The 19806-nt window shown below is 51.2% G+C and overlaps 1 protein-coding gene across 1 annotated transcript in view; it reads right to left on the bottom strand.

The window, feature by feature from the left end:
• Positions 1-19806, bottom strand: part of LOC120381700 (zinc finger protein 850-like) — a gene marked incomplete at both ends in the record, with an annotated part of 483140 nt that overhangs the window by 431178 nt on the left and 32156 nt on the right. Inside the window, one exon of the mRNA XM_039499823.1 lies at positions 7451-8009. Within this exon, the coding sequence (XP_039355757.1) occupies positions 7451-8009 (559 nt within the window). The remainder of the gene's footprint in view (positions 1-7450; positions 8010-19806) is intronic.

The following is a 19806-nucleotide window of genomic DNA, read 5'->3' as shown; positions in this document are numbered from 1 at the left end:
GGGAGCAGTTAACAATTCTGTGTGGTTAAGAGATTTTTATTTCCTGGGCCCTGCTACCCAATGCCACAGGGCCCCACAGGGGAGACTGAGTGAGTAGCCCGGCTTGTCCTCTGCAGTCCGTTCCCTGCTTCTTTCCCTTGTGTTTGCAAGGGTCTCATTAACATGCTGCATCCGAACGCCCCTCCCCAGGCCTTCCCTTCAGAGACACAGTCCTGGCTTCTCCTCCTTCCTCACTTTCTCCTTCTCTCCATCTCTGTGGTTTTTCTCCATGCCCCGTCCCTGGTCTCTGCTCCCTCTCCACCCCATGCACTGTATTGAGCATGTCTCTGCCTCTCTTGTTCATGGGCCCTGTGCTGGGATGGCAGAGGCAGAGCTATTGTTGTGTTCTCTGCTGGGTCTGTTTGGATCAGACTCTAAAATCAAATGCTCCCTTTGCTAGCAGGATCCCTCTGCCTGCTCGCCAGGGCTTCTGGCTACACACTGGAGCCAGGTGCTAGGGCAGAAGCAGCTGCCCATGTACCCTCAATGGCAGGAGCGGTGCATGATCCCTGCCCCGCCCCCCCCCACACTTTGGATTACGGGGTGTGTCTTGGTGTATATTGGGGGTCCTGTCAGGGGGCGGGGAGTGGTTGGATAGGTGTGGGAGTCCTGGCAGTCTGTCTGGGGGCAGGGGTGTGGATAAGGGTTGGGGCAGTCAGGTGACAGGTAGGGTTCTAGGGGGTCAGTTAGGGGCCGGGGTCCCAGGAGGGGGCAGTCAGGGGACAAGGAGTGGGGGGGTGTTGGGGGTTCTGAAGGGGGCAGGAAGTGGGAGGGAGCGGATGTAATTAGTAATTTGATATGTTGGGTGGTGCCTTTTTTTATGATTTTGCTTCCCCTCATTTGAGACCCTGGCTACGCCGCTGCCCACGGGAATCCAGTATTCTACAGTATTGCAACTCTTTTGTCTGGAAGGGGCCCCCGAAATTGCTTTGCCCCAGGCCCCCTGAATCCTGTGGGCAGCCCTGGAATAATGTCGAGTTTTTGCTCAGCGGGGAGGAGGGCAGTGGGGAGGGATCCTGGAAGCAGGGGAGTTGGACAGTGTGGGGAGGGGAGCCCAGCAGTGGGGGTGGGGGGCAGAGGTCTGGGGGGAGGTCAGGGAAGGATCCCAGCGTTGTGGGAAGTGGGCAGCATGGAGAGCCCAGGCCTGGCACGGGCTCTGGGCAGAGTGACTCTGTCCTTCTACACTCCCCCCCCGGCAGGCTAGGCAGGACTGGGAGAATTACGTGTTTGTTGGTAAATGTCAATGTCTGTGTAAACACAGGACCCAATGGCAAAATATTTCCATTGATAATCATCAAACCTGACAGATGGGCAGAGTGAGAAACATGCTGCTTGAGAACGTGTCCTGTTCTAATCCCATAGGGGTCCCTTCCGCCTTGGGCACCACCAGGTGGGTGTTTCATTTCCCTCCCTATTTTCACACAGAGACACAATGTCCTTTGCATGGATCCATGAACAGCAAAACCTCCCTGTCTCTCTTGTCTGAGCCAGGGCATTCGGTTCCACTGACACCACCTCTCCTGCAATGGCAACAGTTGGACAGAGTGTGTGGCCAGTCTCCCTGTGTCTCTGCTGTTCGTGCTGGGGAGCCTGGCCGGCCTTAGGGGTGGGGCCCCCGGCAGCCGCCCAGGGCTCCAGGGGGTCAAAGGGCACCGTGTGGCCGTGCAAAGGTGCTCACTGCTCTCCCCTGCCCCAATGCTCCTCCGTGGCCCCACAGAGGGTGGGGGGAGCGAGGAGCAACACTATGTGCTCCCTGCGTCCTGGTCACTTTCCCTACCTGGGCTGGGCTGTGAGGGGAGCATCAGAAGCTGCTGCTCTCTGCCCTCCCCTGATGCAGCCCGGCTGAGGAAAGTGACCTGGACGCAGGGAGCTCGGATGATGTCCCTTCTCACCCCCCAGCTCCTAGAGGTGCCCGGAGGAGCAGCGTTCCAGGGTGGATCAGGGGGCAGCAATGCCAGCTGCTCCATGCACATAGGTCAGTGTCCCCATGTGGTGCAGGAGGGGGCGCAGGGGCTAGGGGTGAAGGTGGTGCAGGAGAGGGGCAGTGGCTGGTGGCACAGGAGGGGGTGCAGGGGTTAGGGGTGAAGGGGTGCAGGAGTGGGGCAGTGGCTGGGGGCACTGGTGGGGTGCTGGGGTTGGGGTGAAGGCCGTGCAGACGGGGGCAGTGGTTGGTGGCACAGGAGGGGCGCAGGGGTTAGGGGTGAAGGTGGTGCAGGAGAGGGGCAGTGGCTGGGGGCACAGGAGGGGGTGCAGGAGTTAGGGGTGAAGGGGTGTAGGAGAGGGGCAGTGGCTGGTGGCACAGGAGGGGCGCAGGGATTACGGGTGAAGGGGGTGCAGGAGAGGGGCAGTGGCTGGGGGCACAGGAGGCGCAGGGGTTAGTGGTGAAGGCGCAGGAGAGGGGCAGTGGCTGGTGGTACAGGAGGGGGGCCAGAGGTTGGGGTGAAGGGGGTGCAGGAGAGGGGCAGTGGCTGGTGGCACAGGAGGGGGCAGATGTTGGGGTGAAGGGGGCAGGAGAGGGGCAGTGGCTGGTGGCACAGGAGGGTGCAGGGGTTGGGGTGAAGGGGCTACAGGAGAGGGGCAGTGGCTGGGGCACAGGAGGGGGCAGGGGTTGGGGTGAAGGGGTGCAGAAGAGGGCAGTGGCTGGTGGTGCAGGAGGGTGCAGGGGTTGGGGTGAAGGGGCAGGAGAGGGGCAGTGGCTGGTGGCACAGGAGGGTGCAGGGGTTAGGGGTGAAGGGGGTGCAGGAGAGGGGCAGTGGCTGGGGGCACAGGAGGGGGCGCAGGGGTTAGGGTGAAGGGGGGCCCGGGAGGGGCAGTGGCTGGGGGCACAGGAGGGGGCGCAGGGGTTAGGGGTGAAGGGGGTGCAGAAGAGAGGCAATGGCTGGGGGCACAGGAGGGGGCAGGGGTTAGGGGTGAAGGGGTGCAGGAGAGGCAGTGGCTGGTGGCACAGGAGGGTGCAGGGGTTAGGATGAAGGGGTGCAGGAGAGGGGCAGCGGCTGGTGGCACAGGAGGGGGCAGGGGTTAGGGGTGAAGGGGGCAGGAGAGGGGCACTGGCGGGGGGCACCGGAGGGGGTGCAGGGGTTGGGCTGAAGGGGTGCAGGAGAGGGGCAGTGGCTGGGGGCACAGGAGCGGGTGCAGGGGTTAGGGGTGAAGGGGGTGCAGGAGAGGGGCAGTGGCTGGGGCACAGGAGGGGCGCAGGGGTTAGGGGTGAAGGGGCTGCAGAAGAGAGGCAGTGGCTGGTGGCACAGGAGGGGGCAGGGGTTAGGGGTGAAGGGGTGCAGGAGAGGGGCAGTGGCTGGTGGCACAGGAGGGGGTGCAGGGGTTGGGGTGAAAGGGGGGCAGGAGAGGGGCAGTGGCTGGGGGCACAGGAGGGGTGCAGGGGTTAGGTGAAAGGGGGGCAGGAGAGGGGCAGTGGCTGGGGGCACAGGAGGGGCGCAGGGGTTAGGGGTGAAGGGGTGCAGGAGAGGGGCAGTGGCTGGTGGCACAGGAGGGGCGCAGGGGTTAGGGGTGAAGGGGCAGGAGAGGGCAGTGGCTGGTGGCACAGGAGGGGGTGCAGGGGTTGGGGTGAAGGGGTGCAGGAGGGGCAGTGGCTGGTGGCACAGGAGGGGTGCAGGGGTTAGGGGTGAAGGTGGTGCAGGGTGAGAACAGAACCAGAGTGTAGAAAGGCCCCTGTGTTAAGTGGTTGTGGCTGAGGCCTTAGGGAGCTGGGTTAGAAGCCACAGGGTGTTTCTGTGGAGGTTTGGTTCTTGCCAGCTAGGCAAGGCTGGTGTGTGGTGTCTCCATGGCTGCACTTTCAGTGATGCAGGTTTCTCTCTCCCGTTGTTCCATGGGCATCCTACTAGATTGCCAGCTGCTTTTCAACTGCAGTGTGGAGACTGTGTGTGTGTGTGGGGAGAGACAGTGTGTGTCTTGGGGAAGAGTGAGTGTGTTGAGGTAGGTAGGAGCGGATCATTATTACCCTACTTGAAAGAGGTAGAAGCTAAGGCTGAGAAAGGAGAATTGACTTAGGGCAGCAAAAAAACCTAGAGCCGGCCCTGCCTCCACCCACCGTGAGGGAGGTAGGAGTGGATCATCAGAGAAGCAGCAAAATTCATCAAACACAGAACTGGTTCTGACTTATTTCCTTGGTCTTAAAAGAGAACAACAAGGAGCTGAGTCTCCTCCCTGTCAATAACCCCCTGCTCAGCCAATCAGGGTCGAGACTGAGGACGGGAGGCTGAGGGTTCTCACCAGAGAGCCCAAAGGATGGCCCAGGTCACTGGTGGGGATCACTGCCCGAGCACTATTTCAGCCCCACATTTTTGGGTGGACCTCCCACAGTGGGAGCTGCAGAGCACTGCCCTGCAACACACACACACCCCTCTCCTGGTGTTGGGAGGAGAACAGGAGAAAGGACAAAAGAAGCAAGAGACGGAGAGAAAGGAGGGAGGGATGGAGGAAAAGGTGAAACAAAAAGAAAAAAGCCTAATGTCCCCAATGATTCTAAGGGACAAAATCCCAGATGTGCAATAAAATTCTGCCTCCTTAAGCTCGTGTTTTCCATGCCTAGAATTCAACTGTCACCAAATGGATCAGACTGAACAGGTTTCAAACCTCCAGGAGGCTCTTACCTTCTAAACAGGGACGGCTGTTTTCTAGTAATATCACTGAAGGGGAAGGAGAAAACTCGAAAGAGGTTCCTCCTGGCGCTCACGTCCGTGAACCCGAATACTCTCTCAGTCCTCAGAGAGAGACCTGGAGAAGGAGACTTGCTGCAGCAAAGCCACAGGGGTCTCTGAGGTTTCCCTGGCCCCTCGCCCCGGTCCTGCCTGGCTGATGTCAGCATCTCTCTGTGAGGTCACCACCTCCCCACCACCTTGGACCAATAGTCTGAGGTCCTGCCAAAGGCCTTTGTGATGTCACTGCCACACCCCTCCCTCACTGTGCTAATGTCCTGCCCCTGGCCAGGCACTTTGGAGGTTTGAGCTACTCCCGGTGTCTCACCCCACTCAAGGAGCGTTCGTTCTAGGCAGCAAGCCGGCTAGACAGGGAAACATCAGACGCTGCTCCCAACACTACACTCAGTTTGTCAGAAATTAGTCGACTTTATGGCCAGAAGAGACCATTAGAGCATCTAATCTGACCCCCTGCATATCACAGGCCTCCTGTATGACACAATAGCAGGTGAGGGAGGGGGGCTGAGGAGGCGAGTGGCGGGCAGTGGTGAAGGGGTGGGTGAGCCGGCAGCATGGAAGGGGGGGGGCTGAGGAGGCGAGTGGGAGGGGCTGGTGAGCCAGCAGCAGGGGACTGAGGAGACGAGCTATGAGTCAGTGGCTGACCTGTTCTGCTGATCTGGTCTGGCTCCCAGCCCCTCTCCAAGGGTTGCAGCTGTCTGGAGGTGCTGCCTTCCTCAGTCCCACCTCATTCACTCCACAGGGCGACTGATTACCAAGTGGGGGAAAGATCTTATTCTACTTCCAGCAAAAAGACATTTTCCTTTTACCTTAATTATACTACCTTAGAGGCCCGCTATAACATATTACCAAGGTTCAATGCCACTGTTTTGCCAGGGCGGTGCTAGGGAAGGAGGGTTTGTTTCCACGGGGCGGGCGGCGCTTGGGGGGGATTGTTTCAGAGAGGGGCTCGGCAGCACTAAGGGGTGGTGTTCGGTGAGGCCGGGGGGGTTTCAGCCCTCAGCTGTTTTCTTTGGAGTAATATTGCCCTCGCCGCTTTACGAGTTGTGCAGGTCTGGACTAAACCACAGACTCTGGACGCAGCATTCAAGTATCCTGCAGTCTGAACTTCGCATCTGATACATTCCCTCATTGGCTACCATTGTTTGGCCAGCAGGGAAGTGCTTCCTGTCCAACAAGGCAGCCAGATTGGGACCTGTAGGCATGGAATGGCTCTGAAGGAATCAGCTGTTTCTCTCTGTGCTTCAATCTAACTTTGGATTCAAATGGTAAAAGACAGTTGTGCCCAATTTAATCATGGCGTCCTTCAGGAGTGTGATCAATGCCACTTAACTAGGGAGCAGGGTTCTAAAAATAGTTTACCTGGGCAACAGGTCACCATAGCTTCCATCTCAGGGGTGAAAATCAACCACTAGTACCTGCAATTTCTACCTGAGCTCTTGTCAAATCTTTGACCTTACTTGGAGTAATTTTACACTTCTCTGGCATAGAATTCCTCAACAACCACACAACAGATCAGTAGCGACAGTGAGGTACAACTCCCCCAACTATGCCCTTTTATTTCTTTAATCTGGTGGCACAGATTTAAATTAGGGACTAAATTCAGGTGCAACTTAGAATCCCCGTAAGACAACAAATGTCAGGTGTCTCTTAAAAATAGGTATCTTTCTGCAGCTATAGCACATTCAACGCGGATTTCATTTTCTACACATTTGCAGCATCTCCCAGGGGTGAGCTGAAGAGAAAAGTCACTTCCATGTTTCCCATCTCTACCTCGATAGGGATTGTATTTCCCAAATAATAGGCAACATGCAGCTAATGAGGAAGGAGATCTCTTCAGGAGCCACTTCCTGCAGGGCCTGGGCCACAATGGCTTTGGGAGCCCAATGCATGGGCACTTTGTTTAGTTACAAGTTATTTACGAGGGAATCCTCTTCCCAGCCCTTTAGAAAAAATACTGACCTAACCAACTGCACAACAGGGGGACTGGGATGGTGATGGGGAATAAGGGAATCCCTCTGATTTACCCCATCTTCTTCTGTTGTTCCAGAGGGTGAAATGACATTTTCCCCTATCCCTGCCCTGTTCCTGCTCTTTGTTATAGTTCAATATATTTTAAGTGAGAAAAATGGTAGTAAAAATATCTGCTCTGCAGCATAACCTGAACCAACATCAGAGCAACTGGGAGTGAAACAACTTCTTCCCCAAGAGTGAACTCGATGACTAACAATGGCTGTGAAATGGGGGAACAGTATAACCGTGATGCTCAGGGTTTGTTTAGACTAGGGAAAGTGATGGAGTTTAGGTCAGATCAAGGGGGAAGCTAATGCCAACCCCTGCACCTGGGCGCATCTGCACTACAATTTTTCACATTAAGATCACTAACTTGAGCAGCCAACGCCATGTACAGCCCTAGTGGATGTCAGGCTCAGGTAGTTTTAGCCTCAGTGTAGCTTGTTGGAATCAAACCTCTCTCCCCCCACCTGGAGCTGATGAACATTCCTGGCAGGAGGGACACACACTCCTTCGACTCAAAGGAAAGGAGTTGATAGAAAAGATCACAGGACTGACCCCAAAGAAGGGTGAGCTGCAAAAGGCAGAAGCAGGCAACTGATGTGGTGGAGCTGAGAGACCACGGTGAAGATGGTGCAAAAATCACTATGTGGGAATTAGCAAATGTAATTAAAAAAAACAAACTTTGGCCAGCCCTAGTCAAGGGATTTATTACAGTTCTCTCTCATGTGGATTTTCTGATGTGTAATAAGGTTTGAGCGCTGATTAAAGCTTTTCCCACATGCAGAGCATGTGTAGGGCTTCTCCCCTGTGTGGATTCTCTGATGTGAGATGAGGGCTGAAATATCCCTGAAGCATTTCCCGCACTCAGAGCATCCATTTGGTTTCTCACCTGTGTGGATTCTCCGATGTCTGATAAGGTGTGAGCTCTGACTGAAGCTTTTCCCGCACTCAGAGCACGTGTAGGGCGTCTCCCCTGTGTGGATTCTCCTGTGTGCGCTCAGGACAGAGCTCCGATTGAAGCTTTTCCCGCACTCAGAGCACGTGTAGGGCTTCTCCCCTGTGTGGATTCTCTCATGTGTGATAAGGTGAGAGCTCCACCTGAAGCTTTTCCCGCACTCAGAACATGTGTAGGGCAGCTCCCCTGTGTGGATTCTCTGATGTCTGATAAGGTGAGAGCTCTGCCCGAAGCTTTTCCCGCACTCGTGGCACATGTAGCGTCTCTCTTCCAAGTTGATTCTGTTGCGTGGAATAAGGGCTGAGTGGCTACTGTAGTTTTCCTCTGGCCTCTGCCGAGTCTCACAGGCTTTTGTGTTTTCTGGGAGTGCACAACTCCTGGAAATATTCCCTGTGGATCTTCCTGATAACATCCAATGTGGATCTACTTGCACAGTGTCTTCCTGCTGGGGTTTTTCCTCCTCGTTCTCACTCACCAGCCCATCGCCAGATGGGAAACAGAGAGAATCCAGACATAGGTCACTCCATGTGCCTGAGAAAAAGGACATGTCAGAGAGAGGAATGGAAAAAGGGATGAACAAACCAAAATACATGTGGGAGAGATCAAACCTATCAGGTGCTGATTTTCCCCAAACCCTTCCACAGAGAAGAGGGGAAGGCATCAGTTCTGGGTCCTCATTGCACCATAACTCTCAGGGGAAAGTGAGATCGGGGAGGGACCTGCTGCCAGTTGTCAGTCAGAATAGGAGGGAAGCCATGAGTGACATCTGCCATAATGATTCCACATCTGCAGGGAACAATCCTGAACTTGAAGAGCTCACAGGGTCTTTGTAGGGCATCCCAAATGTTTCCTGCATTCCTAAGCAGTTGTTGAGTTGTTTAAACTGATTCCTCACCTGCGAAGGCAGCTCTCGGGAGCACTTCTTTCTCAGAGCCCTGGAGGTCCGGGACCCACGGCTCTTCCCCTCGTTCCAGCTGCGAGATCACATCAGGTTTGGAAATTGGAAACCCTACTGCAGGCAAAGAAAACACGGGAGGTCAGTGGAATTTGTGGGATACTTGTCACAAAGAATATTCCATAGTTTTAACCCCATCTCATTTTTAGGCAGTAACATCTGTAGCCCTCAGGATTCATCTGCTTGCCTGCATCAATATCTCTTTTCTTATAAGTACAGTATTGTGATAGGTTCATTAATTCATATTAAAAATATGTTTGGCTGTAATGCAAGAAACCTACAGGCCAAAAACCTGCACTTTAAGCTAAAGCAAAGTTAGCATAGCTACATCCTGTGCCCTTTTACCCAGAAAAGGAACTGTTTTTCCTATACCCAAATAAAGTGCCTACGCTTAGGTCTAAGACCCTTTACCTAGACCAACAGACAATGAAGAATAGCAAAGGGGATTTTTCAAAGTTGAAATCACAGACTTAACAAGTACCCCACAAGTGCGCAGATACCTGTCATCCATACGCACATACATACTAGCCTATGGAGTAAGCGTACCCTAACATTTCTATGGGGGAAGACTGAAATTTGGGCATAAGAGGAAGGATTTCCAGCATTTATTTCTATAAAAAGAGGTAACCTACCTCACTATGGTATCCCCGCCCCCACCTTGACCTCCTCCTCCTTCACTACACTTCACCATATTCAACTACGTATTCATGCTATCCATCTACGACAGCTATTAACCAGTAATAGGCCGCACTTATTTTCTTTTCAAACTTTAAGTTCAAAAGGGACTCGGCTAAGCTTGGTCTCTCTAAATGTTATTTTAGTTTGTGTATTAGATTATTTAGTTGAGCTAAAAAATAAATTCTGAAGTAGCTTTGACAGCTCTTTGCATTAGTTTCCTCTGCAAGAGGTGTGAAACCGGAACCGCCAGAGGTGAGGCCAACACCAGTTTATCAAAACGGGTGAATATTAACCAAAGTTTGCAGCACATAATATTGTATCATCATATGTATCTCTTGAATAACAGTAATACAATTGTAACTCTGTAATTCTACCTGTTTTACAATTTGATAAATCAAATCAACATTACTCACACACCCCAAATAAGGCTACGCATCCCAAGGCATCTTCCTTGGCTCAAAGTGGCAGGAGAGTTACTATTATAACAAATCATATTCACTACCTTAGTGCCTAAGGACCAACTAACAGTGGGTCCCCATTGTGCTAGGCAAAGGGTAAACAGAGAACAGTAGATGGCCCATGCTCTGAAGAATTTACAATCTAAATCAGGGTAGGCAACCTGCGCAGTGAGCTGATTTTCAGTGGCACTCACACTTCCCGGGTCCTGGCCCTGGTGCGGGGAGGCTCTGCATTTTAATTTAATTTTAAATTAAGCTTCTTAAACATTTTAAAACCTTATTTACTTTACATACAACAATAGTTTAGTTCTATATTATAGACTTATAGAAAGAGACCTTCTAAAAACTTTAAAATGTGTTACTGGCACACGGAACCTTGAATTAGAGTGAATAAATGAAGACTCGGCACAGCACTGCTGAAAGGTTGCCGACCCCTGATCTAAATAGACAAGACAGACACAGAACGGGGGAAGGGCTAGAACCCACTGTTAGAATAGACATATTCAGGCCTGCCTGTAAAGCCTAGACTTTAAGAACTTAGGTGTATTTTTATCACTTTGTCTAGCTAAGAATCAAAATCACAGTCTGCCTGTGAATGGGCCTTCTCTCACTAGGATAGGCTGAGGCCTTGTTCTTAGGCTAAGGCCTTTGGCTAAGCAGCAGAGGCAGCCATAAGCTGGGAAGCGAAGGTCACATCCTCACATCCCAAACCAGTCACACTGAAATAAGGTGCTATTGGGCTGTAAGGAAGATGATCCTGTCCTGATAGTGCCCATCGCCACCAGATAAAGAAACAGATCTTAAGATGGTTAAAGAAAACTTAGTTTGACAGCAGCTGGTCTGGCAAGAAATCCCTTATCAATGGTTGTGGTTGTGAAACCCTCATTTCTGTATTGCTTTATCTTTATGGCCACCACTTTTGCCTTGTTAATCACTCTGGTTCTCTAATTGTTTTTATCTGCTGCATAATTAATTTTTCTAGGTGTAAGTTCATTAGGGCAGTGGAATATGCTTGCTTGGAAATAACCCCAATAAACATCGCATTATCTGTGCTTCAGACTTCTGGTCTTTTGCTGCTTGCTGTCTGCGTGACAAGAACCAGGGAAGTGGGAGGGTGAAGGGAAAACCCTCTAACAAATGGACATGACCTGATAACCAAGAGGTAAGCCTTTAAGGAAGGTTTTAATACACTTTGGAACGGACCAGGGATTCCCATGAGGACTGAGAGGGAGCGATGGTAAACACACATTTAGATCCTTTTCTTGTTTTATATATTTTCCCCATAAGGCTGAACCTCTGGCACTGTCATGGATCCATAGGATCTGTGCAATGCCCTGGCTTTTAAACAGTCCTTGGGAGGTGCCCCTTGAGTGCGCTAGACCCCCCAAGGGCTCCCACTCTTCCACAAAGCCAGGCCACTTAGCTTCAACACCTGAGACTGAGCCACTTCCTCGGTGCCCTTCCTGCACACTCCTCTCCACTTCTTCCCATTACTCTCAGCCAGCACCACCTGCCGGCACCTTGGGAGATTCTTGTGTTCCCTCCTCCTCTCTCACAACCTCATCCCTCCCTGCTGCTTCTTAGCTCTAATCCTGCACACACCCTCCCCATGTCCTGGCACCCCAGAATTATCTACTCCCCCCTTCTCCTCCCCTCCCACAGCTCTGTTCTCCCTTCATCCGTGGGGTCCTGAATGGCAACATTATACGCTCTCCTATCAAAATAGGAGCTCATCTGACTGTCTCACAAGCCAGGCATGAGTCATACACCTATTTACTCAATTTAGAATTCTAAAGGAGGTATATTTTCCTCTTAAAATGAGGAATAGGCATGAAAGCTACAGTTATTAATGTATCCAATAAGGATACATTAAATGCAATTTTAAAATGACTGACGGCACCAAAAAGGCACATGTCCAAAAATGATACTAGTGGGTGGGAGATAAGGCAAAAAAAGCGGGGGCAAGGAAACTTGTTAAAACTTGTATGAGGAATAAAGGTATAAAGTTATTACTACTCAGGTTCTTTAGAGACCCCACAGCTTCTAATAACCCAGGGGACAGGACTCCTTACCCAGCGAGGTCACCGTCTCATAGTTCTCCTGCATGACACCCCTGTAGAGGGCTCTCTGAGTGGGGTCCAGCAGAGCCCCCTCTTCCCTGGTGAAATACACAGCCACCTCCTCGAAGGTCACCGGCCCCTGAAAGAGCAAGAGTCCAACACTCAGTATCTGCTGCCCCACTCACAACCCCACTATTCACAGAACAGCAGCACCAGGTAAATGGAAGCTCCGGGAGGCACATGTTAACAGAGTCCCATCCCACCTTGCCTAGAACAGCCAGGAGGCATCAGAGGGTGGAAAGAGAGAACCTCTGTGTCTCCCAGCTGACAGACGGAGGCAGGGTCTTCACGTTTATCACATAACTACTAGCCAGAGCTTAATATAGGAGATGGGGCTGTCTCTGGACCCTGCTGGTGGCTCCCTGGTAGGAATCCCAACACTCTCCAAATAAAATATATGGAAGAAAGGGGAAGTCAATAGTAAAGAATAGAAGGTCAGAATTGTAGAAAGTTGGCAAGGGAAGCTATCAGAAATCAATGACCAATTAATGAAAATAAGAAGGAAGTTTTTAAAAAGTATATTAAGTACAAAATTAATCCTAACAATGGAAGTGGTAAATTACTAGATGGAAATGGCAGAATTATCAAAAATAATGCAGAAGAGGTAAAAGTGTTCAATAAATATTTCTCTCCTGGATTTGGAGAAAACGGATGATATAAGTCATATAAGACGTTGACGACGACAGTCTTTCCATCCCAACAATAACTCACGAGGATGTTGAACGGCAGCTATTACAGTTAGACATGTTTAAATAAGCAGGTCCAGATAACTTGTATCCAAGAGTTTTGAAAGACCTGGTGGAGGAGTGTGGAGGACTGTTACTGGTGATTTTAATTAGGACTTGGGACACTGGGGAAATTCCAGAAGACTGGACTAAAGCTAATGCTGTGCCAATATTAAAAAGTGTAAAAGAGATGACCCAGCTAATTACAAGACTGTTAGTCTGATACTGGGCAAGATAATGGAGCAGCGAATATGGATTTAATTAATAAAGAATGAAAGGAGGGTAATATAATTAGTACCCATGAACAAAGGTTCAGAGACAACAGATCCAATCAAAGTAACTGGATATCCTTATTGGATGAGATCAAAAGTTTGGTTGCAACTAATAGTATTGATGTAATATACCTAAACTTCTGTGAGGCATATGACTTGGTTCAGCACAACATTTTGACTAGAAAACTAGAAAGATACAAAATGAACACAACATACATTAAATAGATTAAAAACTATGATTGTAAATGGGGAACCATGGTCGAGTAGATTTCTTTCTAGGGGGTTCCCACAAGGATTGGTTCTTGGCCCTGTGCTATTTAACATTCTTATCAATGACCTCGAAGAGAGTATAAAATCATCACCGATAACGTTTGCAGTTGCCACAAAGATCAGGGTTGATGGTAACTAATGAAGTGTCAGTAGGTTCAGGCTCCAGCACTGGGAGTCTGGGAAGTTTTCCCAGCCCTGGCTGGAGGGTTATTTCCTGTTCCACAAAGAGGGGAAGTTCCATTCCCAACACCTGTGCCTTGAAATTAGGCCCTGACACTACACCCCACATTCAGCATAGTGGTATGATTATCAAATGATTAGGACATAAATTATGCAAGATGCGTCATGTTCAGTGTCATTGGAAAAGGAGCATGGGTGGTTCGATGGGGCACAACCCCGGGGGGGGCATGACCCTCTCGTGAGGTGAGGAGGAGGGAACCTGTTGTTAATATTTTGGCAGCTCATCACTAGCTCCCACCCTCCTATACATTTACTGCTTCTCTCCCTCCAAGCAGAACCCACCACCAGCTCCCTGAGAATCCCTTACCTGAGCCAGCTCCATTGCAGCCATTTCCTTCCCCCTGGGAGGAGGGGATGATCTGGAGCAAAACGTGGACGTTATTCTGTAACCTGCCAGGGCGAGAAGGGCAATGTGAGAGAATTCAAACAGGGTTTCTGTCCTTTCCACATGTCGATTCCCCCCAGGTTTTCCCCTGCTAATGGACATTCTAGGTTCTGCCACACTGTGAAGCACAGAGTGACCATATACCAGTACAGGCCTAGCCCCCTCCCACCAGGGTGTAACCCTCTGAGACATGGTGAAACCCTCCCAGGAGCAGAGTCTCTCTCTTACACTTATCAAGTTTGCGGGAGATACCAAGCTGGGAGGGGTTGCAAGGACTTTGGAGGATAGAACTGAAATTCAAAATCATCTCGACACACTGGAGAAATGGTCTGAAGTAAATAGGATGAAATTCAATAAGGACAAATCCAAAGTGCTTCATTTAGGAAGGAACAATCAGTTGCACACATACAAAATGGGAAATAACTGCCTAGGAAGGAGCGCAGCGGAAAGGGATCTGGGGGTCCTAGTGGATCACAAGCTAAATAGGAGTCAACAGTGTTGCAAAAAAGCAAGTATTATTTTGGGATGTATTAGCAGGAGTATTGTAAGCAAGACACGAGAAATAATTCTTCGGCTCTACTCCGCGCTGATTAGGTCTCAACTGGAGTAGTGTGTCCAGTTCTGGGTGCCACATTTCAGAAAAGATGTGGACAAATTAGAGAAAGTCCAGAGAAGGGCAACAAAAATGATTAAAGATCTAGAAAACATGACCTATGAGGGAAGATTGAAAAAAAATGGGGAAGACTCAGAGGGGACATGATCACAGTTTTCAAGAACATAAAAGGTTGTTACAAAGATGCCGGAGAAAAATTGTTCTTCTTAACCTCTGAGGATAGGACAAGAAGCAATGGGCTTAAATTGCAGCAAAGGCGGTTTAGGATGGAGATTAGGAAAAAAAACTCCCTAACTGTCAGAGTGGTTAAGGACTGGAATAAATTGTCTAGGGAGGTTGTGGAATCTCCATCACTGGGGATTTTAAAGAGCGGGTTAGACAAACACCTGTCAGAGATTGTCTAGATAATACTGAGTCCTGCCTTGAGGGCAGGGGACTGGCCTAGATGACCTCTCGAGGTCCCTTCCAGTTCTATGATTCTAAGAACCAAAGGCCAGAGAAGAGCAGAATCAAAGGAGTCACTCTGGGGATTCTCCCTGTCACTGTCCCCAAGGCAGCTCTCTCAGGTTAACTAAGTTGTTTGATGCTCCAGCCTTTATCCAGTCTCTCCTGGGAGTGCCCCCTTCATGGGCTGGGTCTAGTTTTAGCCTTTGGCAAGCGTGACCCCGGGGGCTCTGAGACTGGGCCTTCTTGCCTCAGCACATCTTGTTTCTTTCTATGGCTCCCCAGTGAGTCCCAATGAGTAGATACTCCTCATACAGACTGTGAACATAAGAACATAAGAGCTGCCCACTGCATCAGACCAATGGTCCATCTAACTCAGTGACCAATGCCAAGTGCTTCAGAGGGAATGAACAGAACAGGAAATCATCAAATAATCCACCCCATCACCCATTCCCAGCTTCTGGCAAACAGAGGCTAGAGACACCATCCCTGCCCAGCCTGCCTGTGACACTGGCAGATGAGGTGTTAGCTTTTTCAAAAGCCCCCGTGTCTTCACTGAACAGGGACAAACGCATCGCTGGAATCAGTCTGACTCACTTGTGTTAGTATTAGGTATTAGGATTATAAGAATGCGCTTACACTTTATTGAATGCTTGTGAGTTGCTGCCTGGGTTAATATCTGACTAGTTGCATTGTGAGCCTCTGTGGCTCTGTAAATCACCAGACAGGAGAGAGACTTTACCTAGTCGAAGTGCTGACTGGCAACCGAATGCATTACACCCTGCCTGGCAGGAAAGGTCCATCCACACCAGAGAGACTATTATGGGATGTTAAAGAAGACACAAGGCTGTTGTTGTGCTCTTGACTTCCCATTAGCTGAGTTTGCCGCTCAGAGCACATGGCAGGAAGGGGATGAAAACCCCTCACAGAATGTACTGATGATCTGTAGCTGCTTGGACTCGGGGGGCAACGTTCCTAGGCATAAGCACGAGATCCTCAGCTGCCTAGCTGGGGTTAGTCCTAAAGAATATGCAGAGCTTGCTTATTATAGAAGCTTCTATTACCTTTGAAATTTAAGACTGTAATTTGTCTGCATCTGGATGATTAGCTGCTGTGACAGGGCAAGGCCAGATGGCTATAGGAAAGTAGTGAGAAACAGGTATGTTAGCCCCAGGCTAAACAAATCCTTGTTACCATGGTAACCAAATGACACTTGCTCCAGGTTAATCAAGACACCTGGGGCCAATTAACATCCTTCCAGAAAGCCGTGGAGACAGCTAGGTTGATTGGGACACCTGAAGCCAATCAGGGGCTGGCTGAAACTAGTTCAAGAGCTCCCAGTTAGGCAGGTGGGTGTGCAGAACAGGAGCTACTGAGCAGTATACACCAGATCAGGCACAAGGAAGGAAGCCCTGAGGTAAGGGTGAAGTGGAGCCTGAGGAAGTGGGGGTGCTGTGGGGAAGTAGAACAGGGAATTGTATGTGTCCTGTTTCTAAAAGTTCAGATACCACAGCTGATACTATTAGGGTCCCTGGGCTGGAGCCTAGAGTAGAGGGGGGGTCCTGGGCTCCCCCCTTTGCTGCCCTGATTAATCACTGAGAGTGGGAGACAACAAAGACTGTGCAAGGGAGGGTAGCTTTGCCTCCCCTCTCTCGCTGGCTTACGATGAAAATGGCTTAGTGGGCTGTGACCCTTGTCCCTAGAGAGAAGGGCCACGTGGAGGGTCACAGTGAGCCTCTGAGGCTAGCGAAATCCACCAGGAAATGCAGGGCCCATGGAGACAAGGACAGAGCTTTGTCACACTGCTTTAACTTTGTAAACAACTCTCATTTCCTTTCAAATAAATCTTAATACAGGTTGTGACAGGACTGGCTACAAGTGTTGTCTTTGTTGGGAGATCTAAGAGTCATTTGACCTAAGGAAGTGACTGGTCCTTTGGGCCTGGCAGTAACCTGAACATTGCTGTGACTCGTGGGGTAAGGGAGTGGTTCTCAACCATGAGTAGGGGGCCCCCTGGGGGGCCGTGAGTAGCTTTCAGGGGGCTGCCAAGCAAGGCCGGCATTAGACTCGCTGAGGCCCAGGGCAGAAAGCTGAAATCCCAGCGTATGGGGCTGAAGTCTGGGCCCCTGAGCCCCACCACCCAGGGCTGAAGCAATGTAGCTTTGTGGGGGGTCTGGGGCCCCAGGAAGTTGCTCTGTTTGCTACCCCCTAACACCAGCCCTGGCTGTGATGTTATTAATATAACCTGTGACTGTGTAGTTCATTGGTGCAACCACTGTTCTATATTTGCAGCAAATGTTGTACAACGGTTGTCGTGTAAGGTGCCTATGAAAAGGTTATAATTTGCTGCTGATGATGATGATACTACCTGTGCGGGTGTATCATTTTTGCAGTTAAAGTTATGAATATTGGCTATGTTCTTGTACATCAATGTGTTTTGATTGTGAAGTAGCCTTAATAAAGCATTAGATCAGCTTCTTCAGAAAGGAATTTGCAAATCAAGTGCCCAATCAAGAAACACTTAAAGGACCTTGGGGAAACTCCAATCCACATACCCTGGTGAGCCGGGCCAGTTTCTTTACCTGCCATGTCCACGGGTCGGCCGATTGCAGCTCCCACTGGCCGCGATCTGCCGTCGCAGGCCAATGGGGGATGCAGGAAGTGTCGCAGGCTGAAGGATGTGCTGCCTGCCACTTCCCACTGCCTCCATTGGCCTGGAGTGACAAACTGTGGCTAGTGGGAGCCACGATCGGCCAAACCTGCCAACATCGCAGGTAAACAAACCGGCCCGGCCTGCCAGGGTGCTTACCCTGGTGAGCCGTGTGCCAAAGGTTGCTGATCCCTGAGCTAAAATATTTAAGAGACAAGTCAGTTGAAAATACAGTGGTGCAAGAACAAAGTAACATCGCTTCCCATTGTTACACAGCTTCCAGCTGCTGGAGGCTGCAATCCCCTGTCGTTAACATGATTATTGGGCTGAAATCTCCCCTTGGCCAGTCAGAGACAGACACGTACCTGTGTCGCTCCCCAGCTCCCGTTGCAGCGTCTCTAGGGGAAGGAGAAGATGGGAGAGGTGAGAATTCAGGCCCTCACATTCATGGAGAAACCCCCATTGCTTATTAATGGAACTGCTGTTAACGACGAGATGGTGACAGAGATCAGAGGCCGATAACGCAGCCGCTGCAGACAGAGCCAGCCCCACAGGGCTGCTCCATGGGGAAGGGCGACTCGCTGAGCTGGGCTGTGAGATGGAGCCCAGGATCAGTGACATCACTAGAGTCCCCAACTCCTTCCCAAGGTCAGGGTGGCTCTAACCAGAGGAGACGCCACCCCCAGACTCCAACTCACCTTTGAATCCCAGCAGCACCTCCTGCAGCATGGCACTTTGCAGAGAGAAATCGCTGAGTCTCTTCTCCAGCTCCGCAAATGACGGCTCTGGCTTCCGAAATGTCCCATCCTCCCTGCTGGGGAAAGGAGGGGTGAGAAATAGGCCTGAGCCCCAGACCCTGAGCCCAGCAACCCCCAAACTTCACAAAACCTGGATCTGAGCTTTGTAGCCTGAGATAGTCAATGTCAGGGTGAGTCACCTCAGCCCTGTGCTCCCCAGAGAGACGGGAAGTGGGGAGACACTAGAGCAAGGAACGGAGACATTGTTCAGGGGCTTTCTCAGGGATGCTCTGGTTCTGGGGGGGGGGGCAGAGCCACCCCCTACGCTGGGTTACTGCAGGAACAAGTGGCACCAGCACGGGGATCATGTGGAAAGGGAGGAGACACAGACCAAAGAGTGGGCAGGTCCTACATGCTGACAGTGGCCACAGACAGAGCCCAGGGCTCCAGCAGGGAATGAACATGGGCCCTTTAATGCCAAAACCCCCCAACCCTTCAGCTGAAGCAGTAACCCTGGGGAGTCCAGCTCATTCGCAGAGAGGGCCACATTGCCCTGTCCGTTACGGCCAGTGGCCAGGGCATCGGGTTAGGACTCTGTGCCCTGCTCCATTCACAGCAGAACACCCACTGCTCTCCATGGGACACCCACGTACGAAGAACAAGGGGGGAATCTGCCCTTCGTATGGGAAATAAATTTTAGTTCTTAGTATTTTGCCAAGTCTTTGCCTGTCACGTTCAGTGTCACTCAGGAGGAAAACAGCCCCCTCCTGGACACCCCTGTAGGGCCCTGCTGGTTCTTCCCTGTGTTTCCCTGCCTTTCCCACCCTCCTTTCCCCATTTCTCTCTCGCTTCCTTGTTGTTGTCTCTCCTCTGTTCTTCCCTCCCTACAGCAACCCCCTATTCCCACCCCACAAAGGCTTCACTCCCGCCCTCTCCCCGTTCCACCTGCTCGAGTGATCAGCCAGGGAACACTCCTGCCATTTCAGTTGACACCTCGATGACATTAACAGGGGACAGGAGAGTTCACGCTCTCAGAGCTACGGCTTCAGGCTGCTGGCAGCCCCAGCAAGGCAACACTGTCTCCGTTTACACTGGGGAGGTGCTGAGGGCCGGCAACTCACTTTAACAAATGCAAAAGCTGAGATTCTGCACCCTCTGAGTACATGACGCGGCCACGTCAGTCCAGGAGACAGGCCTGGTCTGTCCCATCGGCCTGGGTCTAGCAGCCCTGCTGTGACCTCATGAGCGACCAGACAGTAACCGGCTCTTCTCCTACCTGAGTCAGCCACTAGCAGAGCCAGAATCACACGGTCCCAGGGCAGGGGGCAGCTTCCTATTCAGTGCAGTTATCAAACCTAGCGGCCCATGAGGGGGGAGCGAAATGGAGCCCAGGACTTACCTGCCCCCAGTGCTCCCAGCACCCTAAAGAGGAGAGAAAGAGGAGGCCGTCAGGGGGAGTGTCCCTGGGCGGGAGGCCTCCTGCTCTGCAGGGGTCATCACTGAGGCCTCGGGCAGTAGGGGAATTTCAGGTTTCCATTCCCAGAGCTGCTGCCCCCCTAACAGCCCCAGCAAACCCTGC

This window comes from Mauremys reevesii, linkage group 14 (genome assembly GCF_016161935.1).
Source record: "Mauremys reevesii isolate NIE-2019 linkage group 14, ASM1616193v1, whole genome shotgun sequence".
Lineage (NCBI taxonomy): Eukaryota > Metazoa > Chordata > Testudines > Geoemydidae > Mauremys > Mauremys reevesii.
This window is presented reverse-complemented; position numbering and strand designations above follow the sequence as displayed.